Below are 19,738 nucleotides of genomic sequence, written 5' to 3'. Positions count from 1 at the left end.
CCGATTCTGAGATGTGGTGTATATGGATTTTAATAAGGCATCTGACAAAGTGCCCCATGAGAGACTTGTTCAAAAAGGCATGAGGCATGGGATCTATGGAACCTTGGCTGTGTGGATTCAGAAATGGCTTGCCTGTAGAAAACAGTGGAGAGTAGTAGTGGATGGAAAATATTCTGACTTAAGGTCAATGTCTAGTGGAATTCAGTAGGTATCTGTTCTGGGATCCCTGTTCTTTGTGATTTTTAAAAATGACTTGAATGAAGAAATAAAGGGATGGGTTAGTGTGTTTGTGAATGACATGAAGATTGGAGGTGTTGTGAATGGTGTTGAAGTTGTCATGAGTTACAACAGGATATAGACTGGATGCAGAGTTTGGCAGAAAAGAGGCAGATGGAGTTCAATCTGATGTGTGAGATGATGCATTTTGGAAGGCAGAGTACATGGTTAAAGGTAGGATACTTAATAGTGTGGAAGAACAGAGGGACCTTGGGGTACAAATCCATAGATCACTCAAGGTTGGTACAAAGGTTGATACGATAGTTAAGAAGGCTTCAAATCTCTGGTGAGACCAGACTTGGAATATTGTGTTCACTTCTGGTCACCTCATTATAGGAAAGACTTGGAAGCTATGGAGAGGGTACAGAGGAGATTTACCAGGACGATGCCTGGATTAGAAAGTCTTATAAGGTAAGGCTAGCAGAGCTAGAGCTTTTTTCTTTGGAGCAAAAAAGGATGAAAGGTGACTTAATAGAAGACTACATGATTATTGAGAGACGTGCATAAAGTAGACTGCCAGCACCCTTCCCCCAAGGAGGGGGTAGCAAACAACAGAGGACATCTTTTCTCTGAAGAGAGATAAGTTTAGGGGAGACATCAGGAATTTTTTTTTGTACAGAGTTGTGGGTACCTGAAATGCATTGCCGGGGTGATGGTGGAGGCTGGAACAATAGGGGCATTTAATAGTCTTAGATAGGCACATGGATGAAATAAATAAATAGGGCAGGGGTGGGCAACATTTAAAAAAAACTCACATTCCACCTTAAGTATTCTCTATGCCATCAGGGTTCTGTGATTAAGAGATTGCTTAAAGTGGTATGTGAGTGGACCCAATTGTTACTGAAATATTTTGGTTGAGAAAAATTATCATTAGCCCATTTCCTTTGGATTATGAAACTGTGCACATAACAAGTCAATTAGGTATGATTAAAACAATGGTTTTCAACCTTTTTCTTTTCACTCACATACCACCTTAAGCAATCCCTTACTAATCATAGAGCATTTATGGTATAGGGAATACTTAAGGTGGAATGTGAGTTTTTAAAAAAAAGGTTGTCCTTTTTAAAAAGGTTGTCCTTTTGAGGTAGGGAGGGTTTAGGTTGGTAGGTATATAAATTTAGTACAGCATTGTGGACAGAAAGGCCTACAGTGTGCTGATATGTTCTCTGTTCTTTATAAACCTATGGTTAGACCACTTTGGTTAGCCTCATTTCAGGAAGGAAATGGAGGCTTTGGGAAGGGTAGAGAAAAGGTTTACCAGGATGTTGCTTGTATGAGAGTGTACGAGTTACGGGGAGAAAATGGATAAACTCTGGAGTGTAAGAGGCTGAAGAGGAGACATGATAGAGGTGTATATAATCATGAGAGGTATTGATGGGGTGGACAGTCTGAATCTTTTCCCAGGGTATAGGTGTTACTACAGGACATGCATTTAAGGTGAGGGGGAGATATGTGGGGCAAATCTTTCACACAAAGAATGGTGGGTGCCTGGAATGAACTGCCAGGAGCAGTGATGGAAGTGGATACAATTGTAAAGGCTTCTAGATAGACATATGAACACGAAGGGGTTGGAGAGAAATCTACCAAGTGCTATCTGTGGATTTTTGTATTATTAGGACATAGTGTTTAGCACAGACACATGGGTTTGTTCCTTTGCTGTGCAAGACCGGATTTTAAGACTCTAATAACTTTTGTCCTGAATTTGTACAAGCTCATCTTAACAACAGGAGGAATTTGTTTGTGGAAAGCAAGAATTTCCAATTTCCAGTGCTCAACAGCATCAGGTTGTTTCCTTTGGTTCAGCACAACAACTGGTCAACAAGGAATGTAATTGTATGAAGTCCTTGTGGGAGCACTTACTGATGCAGGAAGTCTGTTTCCATTGGCTACTTGAGCTAAAGCAGTGGCTGCCTGTAGCTTCATTGGTCTGGAGACTGGGTTGGTTGATGGTGTCAGTAGAGAAGTATATGGTGGCAGACCTGTTTTACAATGAAAGAAGTCCCAGTCAATATCCATTTTAAATTGCATTGCAAAAGACTCTAGGCTCAGCTTCTGTGCCTATTCTATAATAAAATTAACATGCAGTTCAAAAATATGTTTCCAAATGCATATCCATTACATATTTTATGCTTTTATACATGTGGTCAATCACTTCATTCAAAGAGCACCTTTTTAAGCTTGCAAACACATCCTAAGCTATATCTCATGGTACTGAATAAAAATAAACTGACAGCAAGCCACACAAGATGATATTAGAACAGGGCCTGAGGTCAAAGAGGGTTGTTTTAGTGAGAACCTTAAATGATGAAAGAGAACTGTTGAGAATTTTAAATTCTGAGTATATTGGTACAGGTACACAATCCTTTATCCGGAACCCTTGTGGGACGGTGTGTTCCGAATTTCAGAAAGCCCACCCAAATTTTGCTGCTGTATCCACCCCCACCCACTTCTAGTCACCCTGCTGTCTCCCCCAAACCCCCCTCGCCCGCCCGACTTGCGCTGCCAGTCTCTCGTCCACCCAACTCACGATGCCGGTCTCCCACACTCGCCCGCCCAACTTGCGATGCCGGTCTCCCCACCTCGCCCGCCCGACTCGCGCTGCCGGTCTCTCGCCTGCCCGACTCGTGCTGTCAGTCTCTCGCTCGCCTGACTCGCGTTGCCGGTCTCTCGCCCGCCCGACTCATGCTGCTGCCTCTTTCCCCACTTGCTGGATTTTGGAGCTTTCTGGATTTTAGATATCCGGATAAAGCATCGTGTACCTGTAGCTAGAAACTTTCCAATAGTGGCAAATTAAATTGGGTTTGATCAAGAAGCAGTGAGGTAGAAGCAGGAAGTTGTTTCCACTGAAAGGTGAGATTAGAACTAGGGAATATAGCCTTAAGATCGAGGGAATCTGATTTAATCTGAGGCATTCTCTGCCCAATGAAGCAGTCGAGGCTGCCTCACTAAACGTTTTAAGACACAGATAGATTTTTTGAAGAATGGGGGAATTTAGGGTAAGTGAGGCAAAGTCCACAGCCAGATCTGAGTGATTGGTGAAGGCAGACTCAATGGGCCAGATGGTCTACACTTGCCCCTACTATTTATGTTATGTTGGAGATGCACAAAGGTTTTGTAGGGCTGAAAGTGATTACAGATTGAAAATAATAAGATAGGCCAGCAAGCACAGGAGTGACATATGAATGAACAAACAGACAGAGCAAGTTAAGTCTTGAGCAGCAGCAATATTTTGGATATTGTTAATGACTGTCTCTGCGACAGTCATTTACAAAGGCAAACAGCAGCTGGTCCTTGAGTGGAGGCATTCAAACCAAGTATAGTATTTTGGAATGTTTGAAGGCTAGAGTTCATTGAAGAGAGGGGAAAATGGAAGCATAGCAATAGACTGCAAAGATGAGGGGCATGGATCAGAGTGTGTGATAATGGTAGATTTGAAAAGTCTTTTCTGGAACAGTTAGCACAGCAGTTAGCCCAACACTATTACAGTGCCAGTGACCCAGGTTCGAATCCAGCATTATCTGTAAGGAGTTTGTATATTCTCCCCAGGTCTGCATGGACTTCCTCTGATTTCCTCCCACCCTTCAAAAACATAGGGATTGTAGGTTAATTTGTGTTTTTGGGAGTCATGGTCTCGTGGGCTCTATGGGCCTGTTATCATGCTGCTTGTCTTAATTTAAAGTTAACAGTTAACGAAGCCATGGAAGAAAGTGAGTTTTTCAGCCTTTAAGGAAGGAATTGGGCCAAGAAAGTAGGTCAGTCTCTTCAACAAGAGGAGTTTAAAGAGACTGCTGAACATTTGGGGTTAGGCAATCAGGCAGTTTGAACCAGTAATGTTAGGGAAAGAAAAAGATACAGCAAACAGAATAGCCTTGACCAATTCAGATCAAAATGAGACATTAATCAAATGAAGAAGCCAAACAAGGAGTAGCTCATTGATGCTAAAACACATGGAAGAGCAGAAAGATGGTACAGCAAAATGAAGGTGCATGGGAAGTTCTACAATATCATCAAGGTTCTTGCAATAATCACAGCATTAAACAAGCTTTTGGAATTATTTACCAGAAGAATGGAAGACAACAACAAGAGATCAGAATAAATCGAATTTCTGTCACAGAGATTACATGTATCAAGATAAACAGAAATCCACTGGTTCTTTCAATTTGTGTATACAATGCTACTGCATATACAAACTAAATGAACCAATGGCTTGCTTATGGAGGAACTTTTTGGAATAAAAATATATTTGTATACCTTAAAGATATATGGAAACATTTAAAGCTGAATGGGTCACCCAATATTCTATAACACCTCATGGGTTACGATTGGTTCAGAATGATTATCAAAAAACTTGACGTAAACACAGTAACATTCAAATGCAAGAAGTAAAACACAAAAGTCTGCAGACACCGTAGTTGGAGAAACTCAGCAAATCAAAGTGTCCTTTATATAATTAAGATAAAAATAACTGATGTTTCGGGCTTAAGACCTTCATCAATGCGTCTGAATAAAAGGGAATAAGGGAGGAGATGTGGTTGCAAAGGCAGGAAGTAATAGGTGGAGAAGGGAGGAAGGGCACAGCAGCGATCGGGGGGTGGGGGTGGGGGAATGGCTAGATGGATATAGGGAGGGGGAAAGGAGAACAGGTTAGGAGTAACCAGAAATGTCAATGTTGATATCATCCAGCTGGAGAATGACCAGACAGGTAACCAGACGTTCTTCCAATTTATGGGTGGTCTTGGTGGGATGGTACATGAGGCCATGGACAGACATGTGAGTATGGAAGTATGATGCAGAACTGAAATGGTTGGCCACTGGGAGGTCTCTGTCACTGGTGCGGACAGAGCGAAGGTGTTCAGCGAAGCAATTTCCCAGTCTGTGCCCAGTTTCTGCGACGTAGAGAAGGCCAGCAGTAAATCAATCCCATGGATACACAAGTGAAATGTTGCTTCTGTTGAAAAGCCTGTTTGGGGCCCTGGATTATGATGAGGAGGTATGGGTGCAAGTATGGCACATCCTGTGGTCACAGGGGAAGGTGCTGGGGTGGGGGGGGGGGGGAAATTGGCAGTGGGGGATGAGTACACAAAGAGAGTCACAGAGGGAGCAGTCACTACAGAAAGCAGAGAGGAGAGGAGAAGAGAAAGTGTGTCTGGTAGTGGGATCCTGTTGTAAGTACCAGAAATTCCAGAGGCTGGTGGGGTGGTAGGTAAGGACAAGGAGAATCCTGTGTTTGTTGCATCTGGGGGCAGAGAGGGCCAGGCAGATGAGTGGGAAATGAAGGAGATACAGGTGAAGGCTGAGTTGATGGTGGTGGAGGGGTTGCCACATTGGTTGAAAAAGGCAGACATTTCAGTAGATCTGGATTGGAAGACCTCATTTTGGGAACACATAGCAGAGAGTGAGAAATTGTGAGAAGGGAATAGAATCCTTGCAGGGGACAGGGTGAAAGGTAGTTGTGGGAGTTAAAGGGTTTGTAATATAGGTCAGTGAAAAGGTTGTCTCCTGAGATGGAGACAAACAGATCCAGGAAGGGAAGAGTGTTGTCGTAGATGGACAAGGTGAGTTTGAGATCATTGGCCATGAACTGAATGAAGCTGATGAGCTGAGGCAGCTCCGATGTAGTCATCAATATAAAGGAGGAAGAGTTGAGGGGTATTGTCTGTGTAGGCTTACAGAATGGATTGATCCACAAAATCCACAAACAGGCAGGAGTAGCTGGGGCCCATGTGTGTACCCATGGCTACTCCTCTGATTTGTAGGAAGTGAGATGAGTTAAAGGAGAAGTTGTTTTGAGTGAGGACAAGTTCTGACAAGCGAAGGTGGTAGAGGGTTTCTGTTCTTGAAGAGGCAAAGTGCTTTAAGACCTTCTGTATGGAGGAAGTGGTTTAAGACCTTCTGTATGGAGGATGGAGCTATAAAGGGATTAGACATTCATCATAAAGATGAGGCAGTCCAGTTCAGGAAATTTGAAGTCATTGAAGAGATGTGAGGTATTGGGGATAGAGGTGGGGAGGGATTGGTCCAGCGGAGAAAAGATAGAGTCAAGGTAAGTCGAAACTAGTTTGGCGGGGCAAGAGCAAACGGAAAAAATGGGTCTACCCAGATGGGTTGGGTTAATGTATCTTTGGTAAAAGGTAGAAACGGGCAGAGCAGGGAAGGGAGACAATAAAGTTGGAGGTCGTAGGTGACCAGAGGTGATGAGGTTGGAGATGCTGTTGGAGTCCGTGGCTTGATGAGCCGTGGTGGGTCCTGTGGAAGGGGTAAATAGCAGAAGCTGTCTGAGAGTTGTCATCTAGCCTTGGCAAAGTAGATGTCAGTGTGCCAGACCACAACAGCACCACCCTTACCTGCGAGTTTTATGGTTAGGTTGGGATTGTTGCGGAGAGAGTGGAGAGCAGAGAGTTCGGAGGAAGTAAGATTAGAATACAAGAGAGGAGTGGTGAAATTGAGATGGTTGATGTGTCGGCGGAAAATGGAAATAAAAAGATCCAGAGCGGGCAGCTGGCCAGAATGAGGCATTCAAGAGGAGAAAGAGGCTTAAAGCAGGAAAAGGGGTCTTGGGTGGCCGGAGGTGGAGAGTTAGGGTCATGAAAGTAAGCCCAGAGGTGGATGGAAGAGTTTGGCATTGTAGTGTGTGCAGAACTCATTAGTGTGGGCAGAGGGGGAAGAAGGTAAAGCCTCTGCTGAGAACTAAACGGCCCTTCTCAGAGAGGGGAAGGTTAAAGGGGATGCTAAAGACTAAGCAGGAGACAGAGTGGGAATCAGTGTGGTGGAGGGTGTTGGGAGGAGGTGGAGGATTAGGGAGGTCAGAAGGTAGAGAAGGAAGATAGGGGAGGTGGAGGGATGGGGAGGATGGAGGTTAGAGGGGAAGGATTGGGAGGTCAGAGGGAAGGAGGAGGGTAGGGGGTATCTTGGGAAGAAGAGGGAAGTTGTGAAAAGGAGATGGGGTAAAGTAAGGAGAGGTGTACGAGGATAGGGAAGGGTAAGTAGTTGGGAGAATGAGCAAGTGGGATCCAGCAGCAAGGTTGGGACCACTATAGTGGGAAACTCCGGACTGAGGGAAGTCAGGGCCCAGATGAGAGTCAGTGGCCGAAGGGTTGGGACCTCTTGCAGGTAGGCGGCCAAGGTCAATGCTGGAGTCAGCTGTTGAAGTGATGGGAGCTCCAGTGGGTAGACAGCTGGGGCCAGAGTTGGAGTAGGTGGTCATGGTTTCGGGAGCTCCGTTGGGTAGACAGCTGGGGCCAAATGCAAGAGTTTCTTTCACTGCAGTTTGGGAAGAATGCAAATCAATTTGATGCTTCCAAGACTTGTAATTATTGCGCTGATATTCAGACAGGTCAATTCTGCATTAGGTTGCACACTAAATAAGCACTTCTTTCCAGTTATAACCAGTTAAGATACCAAGCCCAATATCCAATGAGGTTTGTTCTTTTAAAAATAGTGGTGTCTATTTGCAAGTTAAAGAGTATTTTGAATTGCTTGAGTATTCAATCCGAATTACATTTTCCTACTTATTGATGTTAGAAAACATGTTAGAATTAACAGCGATCATGGCAGAGTTGTGAAGTAGTATAGGCAGTTCATTGGAAAAATTTGATGACTGAAGCTCGGAGACTGTTGTAAATTGTAAAAAATCCAACTAGTTCACCAGCATGCCTTTAGAAGTTTGCCATATCTCTACATTATCTGCCTTGACCAAACCCTCAGGAAGTAATTTCATGAAACAATGGCAGCAAACAGCCACTGTGCCCTTGCAGAAGCTGGAACATTTTTGTTTACTTCCCCAAAACAACTTGGATTTATCGAGGCTCTCACAGTCTCATCTACAGGATGACACGTCCAGTGATGTTATCCGAGATAAATAGTTAACACACTTTCACTTAACTGGTTCTTTAAAAATGTATTTAGTCGACATTTGACAACAAGAATATATTGCAGAATATTGATTGACTTTGTAGAATGGTCAGTTAAAAGTTTTGAAATGTTTAAAAGTAGAAGTATGGTGGGTAGTTGCATCCCATAACACACACTGCAAGCTGCAAGCTGCAAGAGTGGCCTCATAACAACCAATGATTGAGTTCCAACAATCAATAATCCTTCACTCAATTCACATAAAAGATTAATAAGAAAAAAAAAGGATAGATGACAGGTAGCTTGGAGGATTGCCTGAGAGGAAGGTTAGTGAGGTAGAGAAGTTTAGAGAGGGGAAATCTAGGCCTATCAAAAATCAGAGAAGCTCATGAGAGCCAGAAATGCAAGACTACTGAGAACTTGGAGAGGAAGATGTTAGAAACGGGGGAGAACAGGTTGTTGGCCATGAAGGGATTTGAAAAACAGTCAGAAAACTTTAAAATGGGAGCAGATGTCAAAGCAGACTAGTGTGCAGGTTGATGCACAAACAAGTTAGGATATAGGGGACAGAATTTTCTATGAAAACAGAAGGAGGGTTTTTTTTTTTTGCTGAACTTACCAGTGGTTCTCAGAATGGGCAGCTGAATACTCGAGACAGTGCTGGCCAGTTCCTGAGGCCCATTGGTCTCCGAGGTAGAATCATTGAGACTATCTGCTGGTGCTAGAGCTTCCGCTAGCCGGGAGGGTCGGTTGCTGTCTGAAGCCTGTTGGCCTGCTCTTTCTATGTCCTGTTGTGCAAGTTCAGCTAACGGAACAATAGACTGCAGGGACACCAGTGTCTGCAGAGCCTGGTGAGAAAGTTGCGCTGGCTGCATTGTTGCCAAATCTGCTGAGGAGGTTTCCATAGGATCTTCCCTTGCTGTATTTTAAAGAAGGGAGAAAATTGCTGCAGTTTTGAGTTAGTTATAAGATCAATGTGCACTAAAATTGGCTAGTCATTCAGCAGGCACAAAGTAAAAAAAAAAATCCAAAGATGTTGGATATATCTGTCAACATATTAAATCGATGAGGAGCAGTAGGCAGATTATTGTTTTGAGAGCATAGATTAACAATAGGTATCATTGGTGCTTGCCCACATTTGACACTGAAGAATCCAAGGCCAGAATGATCAAGAAAATGGACAATGTCATTGCAGGGTTTGTCCTCCAGCTGCTTCTCTATAACTGATCTCAACTGCAGGTGTATAATGCAGGATAAATGTAGAGCTGGGTGAAGAGAAAGTGCAATTTGTGTGTGCTGAGTGTTTTCACATCATCTCTTAACATTCCAGACAGTGAAGGTACCGACATAGCTCAGTAACAGTTAACTTCATCTTGCTTGTCTGAAGAAGGGAAATATCTCTCTGAATGGCCTCATTCCAGTACTTGCAGAAGCATACAACTTGTATTGTCGTCTCAGGGTTATATGTAATATCATGTAAACACTATGACAATAAATCTGAACTTTGAATTGTTGCTTGTGCCTGCATGAAACATAATTAATAATCAGCAATCATAATTTCTGCACTTATCTTCCTGGTTGATGAACTATTCCACAGAGTGTGGTCAGAAACCACCCCCTAGGTGGACAGATTCAGCACTGAGCAGTGGACCAGATTCCATCTGCTCTTCCCCTGGTTTTAGGCAACATTCTCCAGGAAATAGACACTGGTATCAGAGAACTTGCAGAGTAGATTCACTCCAATTACATCCTGGCTATATAATGGTTAAGTTTAAACAGTAGGCTCATATTCCTTCCAATGGGCCAAATGGAGATATTTGAGAGATTGAGATATAGTTTGAATTTTTGAAGAGGTGATAAAGAGGATTGATGAGAGCAGGGTGGTGGACGTTGTCTCTTTGGGTTTTTGGCAAGGTTTTATACAAGGTCACATATGGCACCTTAATTGGGAAGGTCAGGTTGCTTGGAATCCAAGATGAGCTGGCTAAATGGATTCATAATTGGTTTAGTGGAAGGAGGCTGAGGGACATTTGTTTGATTGGAGTCTGAGACTAGTGGTGTGTTACAGGAGGTCAGTGCTAGGTCCACAGATGTTGTCATCTATATTGATTTGGTGGCAATGCAATTAACTTATCATGTATACTTGTGTAATAGTCGATAATGTTTAAAAGTTGACCCCCATGTTTTTTGGCCCAAAAATTGCGTATTTTTCGTTTGTCCCATGTAAAAGTTTACCCATTCTATTTTTGGCCCTGACCACCCGCCCATCCGAGCTCCTGAGGCCCTGACCCAAAATCCTCACCTCGGCCACTGCCTATTCGAGCTTTTGATGCCCCGGCTACATATCCTCTCCTAGCTTCCTGCCCACCAGAGCTCCTGACATTCCAAACGCATACTTACCACCTGGTCCCAGCCATCCGAGCTCCCGACTTCTTGAACGACATAGGTACTTAACTCGGTCAAAAGTAGTATCCGTGTAAAAGTCAACCTCCCCCCCCAAATTTGACCCAAAAAATTGGTCCTCAAAACTCAACTATTAACATGAATACATACGGTAATTAGTTTATTTGCAGATAGCACTAAAATTGGTAATGCAGTGGACAGTGAGGAAGGATATCGAAGTTTACACAGGATCTAGATCAGTTGGGAAGATGGACCAAGGATTGGCAAATTGAAGTCTGACTAAGTGCGAGATGCTGCACTTTGGAAAGTTCAACCAGGGCAGGACTTTCACAGAGAATGGTAGAATCCTGGAGATTGCTGCAGAACAGAGATTTTGGGGTATAAGTGCATCATTCCCTGAAAGTAGCAACTTGAGTGAACAGGGTAATGAAGGTGGCAGATGACATTTGTGCCTTCATTGAGCAGCACATTGAGTAAAAATGTAATGACATGATGTACAAAGCAGTCTGATTGCCCAGCTATAGGAAGGATATCAATAACATGGAAAGAGTACAGAGACTCTCCAAGATGATACTGGGGCTGGAGGGTTTGAGTTATAGAGGAGGTTATTTAGGCTGGGTCTTTATTCCCTAGACCTCAAAGGGCTGAGGTATGACCTTACAGATGTTTATAAAATCATGAGGGGCAAGGATAAAGTGAAGGGTCTGGTAGACAATTCTAGAATTAGAGGGAGTAAATTAATGTGAGAGAGTCATCAAAAAGGTGTTTGTTAATTAATGCCAGATTTTAGTTAGGTGAGAGAATCAAGGGATATGGAACAGGTGCTGAAGTGGAAGTAGGTAATCATATGATTGAACCATGGCATGGACTTGAGAGTCCAAGCATCCTCCTCTTGTTCCAGTATTGATTAGAAACAAACTTGGAAGAGGTGATTACAATCAGAGCCAATCCAATAAACCAGAGCTCCATGGCTCTGTTCAGACAATTTGGCTCGAGCTTAACATGCAATCATCTCAAACAATAAAAGGTAACTTACGACCTGGCAGTTTGGCAGCTCGTTCTGCAGCACATACCCACCTGCATCCTCACTCGATGCCAGGACCTCTGCTGATGCTGTTGTTGTCGTTTTCATCCTGGCTTCTTCTTCCAGCAATGCCAAGCGAGCTGCTTCCTCGGCAGCTGCAGCTACAGCCAGCTCTGCAGCGGACAACCCCAAATCGGTCAGGGCCTCGGGCCGACTGTCATCCAGCAGCTCACGGGGAGGAAGGAGCTGGTCTTGCTGAAGGTTGACTGTGGACTGAGTCTGCAGTGCTTGCAATGCTGGGGTACTGGGTGTTTGAACTCCCTCTGGTGCTGTTCGAGGAGCTAATGTGATGTTGGTTGTTGCAGCTGAAGAATTGGCAAGTAAAATGGTGTGCCCCATTGATGTCACAGAACTTTTCTCTTCATTATTAGATTGAGCATCAGTCAATGGAACTGCCTGTGAAAAAGAAAAGTAATACAGGATCTCAATGAATTGCTCATAATTATTTTATAGTTTAATTGAATATCTGGATTTTTAAATTGTGAAAGCAGGACCTCAATGGTGATAATCTTGAGATTGCTGCCTGTGAGCATAAGAATAGGAAGTTGTGGCAGATGAATATGTGGCTGAAGAGTTGGTGCAGGGGTCAGGGGCTCAGATTTGTGGATCATTGGGATCTCTTCTGAGGAAGGTCTGACCTGTACAAAAAGGATGGGCTGCACCAGAATTGGAGAGGGACCAATATCCTGCTAGGCAGGTTTGCTATAGCTGTTGGAGAAGGTTTAAACTAGCTTGGCAGGGGGGGTGGGAATCAGAGTGTGAGTGCAGAGAATAGGTCAGAAGGTGAAACGCATGATGCAATGTGCTGCGAGTATGTGAGGAAGGACAGGCAGGGGAGAAAATAAAAATATACTCAGAGGGTTTGAAATGTGTCTATTTTAATGCAAGGAATATTAGGAATAAAAGAGATGAACTTATAGCATGGATCAGTAAGTGGAATTACAATGTTGTCAACATGACAGAGACTTGGCTGACAGAAGAACAGGATTAGCTGAATCAGGTACTGGGGTGTAAGTGTTTTAAAAGGAATAGGATGGGAAGTCGGGGGAGTTGCACTACGGGTCATGGATAGTATCACAGGTGTAGAAAGGGAGAATGCTGTAGAGGGAGTATCCACTAAGTTGGTATGGGTTGAATTCAGAAATAGGAAGGGAGCAATCAATATACTGGGAGTAGACTATAGGCCCCTAAATTGCCCTCAAGACACTGAGAACAAATAATTAGGCAAATTTTGAAATGGTGCAGTCCTTACAGGATTACTGTCATGGGAGACTTCAACTTCTCTAATGTTGGCTGGCACTTCCTTTCTGCAAGACAGATAGATGCAGTAGAATTTGTCAGGTGTGTCCATGAAGGATTCCTGACACAGTATGTGGAACAGCTGACTACAGGAGGGGCTATACTGGATCTAATACTGGGTAATGAACTTGGTCACGTGACAGACCTCTCAGTAGGAGAACATTTTGGTGTGAGTGACCACAACTCCCTGAGCTTTAGAATCACTGTGGATAAGGATAAAAGCAGATAAAATGGAAAAGTGCTCAATTGGGGAAAGATGAATTATGATGGGATGAGTTGGGAACAGATGTTCATGGGAGAAAGCACAGCGACCACTCGAAATGGGTTTAGGATAGGTTTGTTCCACTGAAAGAGGGAAGAGAAAGTAGGAAAAGGGAACTGTGATTGACAAAATAAATGAGGCTGCTAGTTAGGAGGAAGAAGGAAGCATACATTAGATTTAGGAAGCAGGAAACAGGAAGGGCTCATGAGAATTATATAGTAGCCAGGAAGGAACTTAAGAAAGGAATTAGGAGAGCTTAAAGGGTCAAGAGAAGGCCATGACATGTAGGATTAAGGAGAATCCCAACGCATTCTATGCTTATGTGGAGAACAGAAGGATGACAAAAATGAAGGTGGGGCTGCTTAAGGATAAAGTAGGCAACGTCCCTGGAGGTGGAGGAGTTTGGAGAGGTCCTAAATGAATGCTTTGCTTCAATATTCACCAGAGAAGTGGACCTTGATCAGGGTAATGTTAGAATAGAACAGGCTTGTGTGCTGGATGATGTGTTGAGATTAAGGAAGAGGAAATGTTGGATCAACTTAACATTAAGATTTATGTCCCTGGGGCCAGATGCAATCTACCCCAGGTTGCTGTGGGAAAGGAGGGAAGCGATAACTAGGGCATTGGCTATGATCTTTGAGTCCATCTTGGCCACAGGGGAGGTGCCGGAGGTTTGGAGAATAGCAAATGTGATCCTCTTGTTTAAAAAAGGTAACAGGGAGAATCCACAGAATTAGAGACCAGTAAGTCTTTCGTCAGTGGAGTGCAAACTATTGGAGAGGATTCTAAGGGATAGGATTTATGAGATTTTGGAGTAGACTGCTCAAGGACAGTCAGCACGGCTTTTGTGAAGGGAAGGTAACAAAATAAATTGATAAGGGTAGGGCAGTAGATATAGTCTAAATGGATTTTTGTAACTCATTTGACAATGTCCCCCTTGAGGGGCTCGTTCAGAAAAATCATGAGACATGGGATCCATGGAACTTTGGCTGTGTGGATAAAAATTGGCTTGCCTGTAGAAAGCAGAGAGTAGTAGTGGATGGGAAGTATTCTGCCTGGAGATAAGTGACTAGTGGAGTTCCGCAGATATCTGTTCTGGGACCCGTGCTCTTTGTAATTTTTATAAATGACCTAGATGAAGAAGCAGAAGAATAGGTCAGTAAATTTGCGGATCATACAGAGGTTGGAGGAGATGTGGATAGTGCTGAAGGTTGTTATAAGTTACGAAAAGAATATAGACAGGATGCAGAGTTGTGCAGAAAAGTGGCAGATGGAATTCAATCTGAATGTGTGAGGTGATGCATTTTGGAAGGTCAAACCAGAAGGCTGAGTACAGGGTTAATGGTCAGCATGGAGGAACAGAGGGACCTTGAGGCCCAAATCCATGCAGGTTGATAGGATAGTTAAGAAGGCCTTAGGGATGTTGGGCTTAATTAATAGAGGGATTGAGGTCAAGAATCCAAGTGTCATGTTGCAACTCTACAGATCTCTGGCAAGACCACACTTAGAGTAATGTGTTCAGTTCTGGTCATCTCATTATAGGAAGAAAGTGGAAGCTATGGAGAGGGTGCAGAGGAGATTTACCAGGATGTTGCCTGGATTGGAAAATAAATCTTTTGAGGCAAGGTTAGGAAAGCTGGGACTTTTCTCTTTGTAGCAAAGAAGGATGAGAGGAGACTTAATAGAGGTCTACAAGATTCTGAAAGCCAGTACCTTTTTCCCCTACAATCTGAAGGGAGGAAAGTTTAGGGAAGAGATCAGGGTTATGTTTTTCACACAGAGAATTGTGAGTGCCTGGAATGCCTTGCCAGGGATGGTGGTGGAGGCTGAAACATTAAGGAAAATTAGTGAACTCTTAGACAGGCATATGAATGAAAGAAAAATAGAGGGTTATGAGGAAGAATGGATTTATTCTTTTTTTGGTATATGTAGGTCGGCTATGCATTGTGGGGTAAAGGGCCTGTACTGTGCTGCAATGCTCAATGTCACTGTTGATTTCCCTGAAGTGATTTATCTATCTTTAAATTTGACAGCCACCTTATTCATTGCAACAGTAACTACATCACTAATTCCACGTTGTGCCTTTTTTGATTGAGTTTTATCTTAGGAATGAAGTCGAAATTTTCGTCCAATCAAAGGATCATGTGTTTGTACACCTAACCCTAGCATTAAATCCTTACTTTACTCCATCTGCTGAAAAGCTTCATTTGTAGTTTTTTTGACCTAGAGGTGTATTCCAGAGCTCAGCTCAGAGGCTTCCATTCTGAATTTGCATCAAGGGTCCACAGTCTGCATCCCAGTCTGATTCACACCTTTCTCACCTGTGTTGGCTGACCCTACCCTGAGAAATGTTTCACCTTCATCTTTAAATTCTTCCAGTGCTTTGGCTTGTCTATAGTCATGTTTCCCAAAGTACAATAAAAAAGTTTATTTTTGTGAAGAGTGCAGCAGCTCGTCAACCCACAGGGAGAGAGAGATCAGTTAGAACAGGGCAAAGGCAATATTAATTTATCGGTGTGGTTTCTAATGATAACTGCAACCTTGTTGTTTTTTCATCCCTCATTTCTCTCACTCCTAATGGCTCTCTGATTTCAGCTTTCTCAACTCTTTCTATTCCTTTAGCTCCTCCTCTCAACACCACACTCCCACCCCCGCATCGTTAAAGATACCTTTGATCAACCATTTATTCAGCACGTAGTAAGTGCTCTTCAAATGCAAGTTGTTATTTTCAGTTTTTGTTTGACACTGCTAGTGAGTGCAGCATCCTTACAGAAGCACAGGATTCAAACAAATCACTTTAAAATGTATTTTTAAAAAATTTAACGACGTACAGCACAGTAAAAGGCCCTTCTGACCCACGAGACTGTGCTGCCCAAATCCCCCAATGAACTTACAACCCTGTACATTTTGAAGGGTGGGATGAAACCAGAGCACCCAGAGGAAACCTCTGCAGACCTGGGAGAACGTACAAATTCCTTGCAGACAGTGCCAGAATCAAACCCAAGTCTTTGACACTGTAATAGCATTGCACTATCTGCTATGCTAAGAGTTCCACCAGAATAGCCTCGATAGCCTGGCTGAGGTGGGGTGGAAGGATGCTGACCATATTTGCCAGCACCACGCTTTTCAGAAAATAAGGCTGAGAGCTGCCGCTAGTGTGAACCCAGGAGAACAGGAAGCATAGACATAGCACACCTCCAGAGAATCCTACCATTGAGACCTACTGCTGAAGCCTCCATACAATTTTAAATAGCCTGTTAATAGAGCTGACAATGTTTTAGTTAAAATCCTGCGATTGTGGGGTCTATGCCCAAGATGATGGTTCCTGTGTTTGGCAGCAGCCACAAGGAGTTGCAGACTCTGGAGGAAGCCGTGCACTGGCACAGTCCACCAGTAATGGGAAGACAATCTCAAGGACGGTGACCATGGCTGAAGGACTCACCCAGGCGGTGAGCTGTTGGTGACTAGCACCCAGAGGAAACCTCTGCAGACCTGGGAGAACGTACAAATTCCTTGCAGACAGTGCCAGAATCAAACCCAAGTCTTTGACACTGTAATAGCATTGCACTATCTGCTATGCTAAGAGTTCCACCCGAATAGCCTCGATAGCCTGGCTGAGGTGGGGTGGAAGGATGCTGACCATATTTGCCAGCACCACGCTTTTCAGAAAATAAGGCTGAGAGCTGCCGCTAGTGTGAACCCAGGAGAACAGGAAGCATAGACATAGCACACCTCCAGAGAATCCTACCCACACAGGGTGGGGGCTGATGGCTGTTGGAGACTGGCTCATGAGAACCAGGTATTGGAATCAGGAGTCGTGGGGGTGCTGAGGGGTTCGGATGCTGACAGCTTCCTCATTGTGTTTGAGGTTTGGATCTGGGTTCAGGTTGTCAATAGTTTGAACTGTAGTTTTGTGTGGCTACAGAGGCTGCAGGTGCGCTGAGGTAAATCCACGGACACTCAGTGATTTGGAGGGGCCTCTCTTTTGCTTCTCTTTCTCTGACTATAAAGGGCGCTGGGCAATGCTAATAGAAAATTTGCTAAATGCAACTTCATGCAATATAACATTTCTGTTTTATTACATGATAATAAATAACATCCTAACTGATCTGAAAATGGGAACACCAGATCTTGATTTGCACATGATCCAATGCCTTTTCTGAAGGGTGGACCAGATAGTGCAATACTCTCAAAGAAGTGTCAGTCCATGTTTCCAACCTGGGGAAGACTACATGAAGAGAGCGTCCATTATTCAATTAAAAGGGTCAAGGCAGTTTCCTGTACAGAATCATAAAGTCCTCCTTTCCTACCTGCATGGAGGGGCTAGGTGCAGGTGTGGATTGCGTCACCATGGTGACTGCACCACTCTGAGCTGTGGATGCAGTCGTCGCAGTGTTTGTTGTTCCTGCTGTTGCAGTTTCACCATGCACACTTTCAGGGAGGCCTTGAGCATTCAAGGCAGGAGGCTGGACTGCAAAATGTAGAGATGGAAAAGAAAGAAGACAGAAAATTATAGCTTCAATGTGAATAGTATGCCAGAAAACAAAAGGATTGGCAGTGCTTTGATTGCTAGTATCCACTCACCCTGGTTTGTTGCAATATTTGCAAAGGTAGTTGTAGATGTATTAGTGGTGTTGGTTTCCATTGTTTCATGTGGAGGATTGGAACATTTCACTGGTTCTTCTATCAATTCAAGCTGCTGGCTCTGAGTGTCTGGTGTCACAGTGGAGGCCTGAGAAGCTGTAACCAGAGTGGAACCTGAATTTACCAGCTGCTGAGTCTGCTGTGTCACCATGCCACTGGGGGCAGCAACGAGTGTTACCCGGTTTGGCTCAGAGGCAGGCTGGAAAAAATTCAGATTGAGAAGGTTGGAGAATAAAGAGAATACATCAAAAAACTCATTGTTGTTTAACTACTTTAACCCAGTAAGAGCAAACAATGAAGTTAAAGCAATAGTCTTAAAAGGTAGTTTTTGGAGAATACCTCTGATATATACATGGGTAAACACATCACAAACAATAATATGAAATTGAAATGAACAATCTGCTCTCAACTAGGTAGCTATTTTTTGCTAGACATCCATCAAGGTAAAAAAAAATCAAGGAAGTGCACTTTGATGAACATGCAGATCTGGATAAATAAAGGAACAGAAATGGGCTTAGTTAAGATGCAATCCGCCCTTGAATCACTCAGGTACACACACATAGAGAGAGAGGAGAGAGAGAGAGAGAGAGAGAGAGAGAGAGAGAGAGAGAGAGAGAGAGACAGACACACACACACACACACACACACACACACACAGTAAAATTCTAAAGTGTGACCAGCATTTTTTGAAAATGTCTAGAAAAGGGATTATGGTGTTAGGTTTTGTTGTTTTTTTTTAATGGCATGGATGAGGGAAGGGAAAAGAATGCAATAGGAAAGGAATTGGGAACTATAAGATATTCAGTGTATTATATCATTATGTGGTGGACAAGCAGATTAATCCAAATCCCTTGAATGGTCAGACAAGGTGCACATTTTGCTGGACCTCATTATACACTGAGATGGAAAGAAGTACCCTGCTGTCAGAGATTATGGCAGTGAAAATCAAGTCTGCTCCTTCTGGCTCCACAATCAAGTATATATTTTTTTACAACCATATAGTTATTCGGGATGAATGTCTAAGATGTCCAATGCTTGTTCCTACCACCACAATGCATAACAATTGTTTTGAGATTTGGCCAACGAGATGGATGAAATTCCTGGTATTTGGTCAGCAGGCATTTCAGCCAATGTATTTGAGGGGCTCCAAAGGCTATTTTACACCAAAAACAGGTCCTAAGCAAACGAAAAGGAGTAAAACACAAAAGTCTGCAGACACTGTGATTGAAGTAAAGACACAATGTAGGAGAAACTCAGCAGGTCAAACAGTGGCCTTTAACTTGATGAAGGGCTCAAGCCCAAAACCTTGGTTATGTATCATTATCCTTGCAATATAAAGTTCACTGTTTGACCAGCTGAATTTCTCCAGTTTTGTGTTTTTGCTGGGCAGAAAAACATCCAGGATTCCAGAGTTCATACGACTTCTTGAATAGATTGCTGGGGGGCTGGGGGGGTGGGAGCAGCTCCTAATTCACAATCCAAATTAAAAATAGGACAGAAAAATAAATTTGACTGCCTGTCATCCATGGATAGCATTGGGGAGGGGAGGCTGATATAATTCACACTTTCTGGTGTCTGCAGAAGTGGACTACATCAAAATATCCCTCTGTCCCTCATTCCCACTGAAATAGGGATTACTATATTTGATGGCATACAAGACCCATGGGCATATAAGAACCCCCACCACCCCATTTCAGCTGGGAATATTAAACTTATTTTTAAATTTAGACATACAGCACTGTACAGGCCAATTTGGCCCTACAAGTCTGTTCCACCCAACTTATATCCCATTAACTTATATCCCGGTGCATTTTGAAGGGTGGGAGAAATCTAGAGCCCCTGGAGAAAACTGACACAGACACAGGAAGAATGTACAAACTTCTTACAGACAGCATGGGATTGGAACCCAGGTCCAGTCCTGA

At 43.4% G+C, this 19,738-nt stretch overlaps 1 protein-coding gene across 5 annotated transcripts in view; it reads right to left on the bottom strand.

The window, feature by feature from the left end:
• The window catches only part of LOC138763377 (host cell factor 1-like), a 141,431-nt gene that overhangs the window by 37,258 nt on the left and 84,435 nt on the right, over window positions 1-19,738 (bottom strand). For 4 of the 5 annotated variants that reach the window (XM_069937426.1, XM_069937428.1, XM_069937427.1 and 1 more), the window contains 5 exons: window positions 17,757-18,015; window positions 17,483-17,643; window positions 11,605-12,007; window positions 8,744-9,043; window positions 2,137-2,255 (listed from right to left, as the gene is read on the bottom strand). In XM_069937426.1, coding sequence (XP_069793527.1) covers window positions 2,137-2,255; window positions 8,744-9,043; window positions 11,605-12,007; window positions 17,483-17,643; window positions 17,757-18,015 — 1,242 coding nt within the window. The remainder of the gene's footprint in view (window positions 1-2,136; window positions 2,256-8,743; window positions 9,044-11,604; window positions 12,008-17,482; window positions 17,644-17,756; window positions 18,016-19,738) is intronic. The other variant, XM_069937430.1, reaches the window with a different exon arrangement.

The sequence above is a fragment of the Narcine bancroftii genome, chromosome 5, assembly GCF_036971445.1.
Source record: "Narcine bancroftii isolate sNarBan1 chromosome 5, sNarBan1.hap1, whole genome shotgun sequence".
Classification (NCBI taxonomy): Eukaryota; Metazoa; Chordata; class Chondrichthyes; order Torpediniformes; family Narcinidae; genus Narcine; species Narcine bancroftii.
The sequence above is the reverse complement of the archived record's forward strand: the minus strand, read 5'-3'. Positions and strand labels throughout refer to the sequence as shown.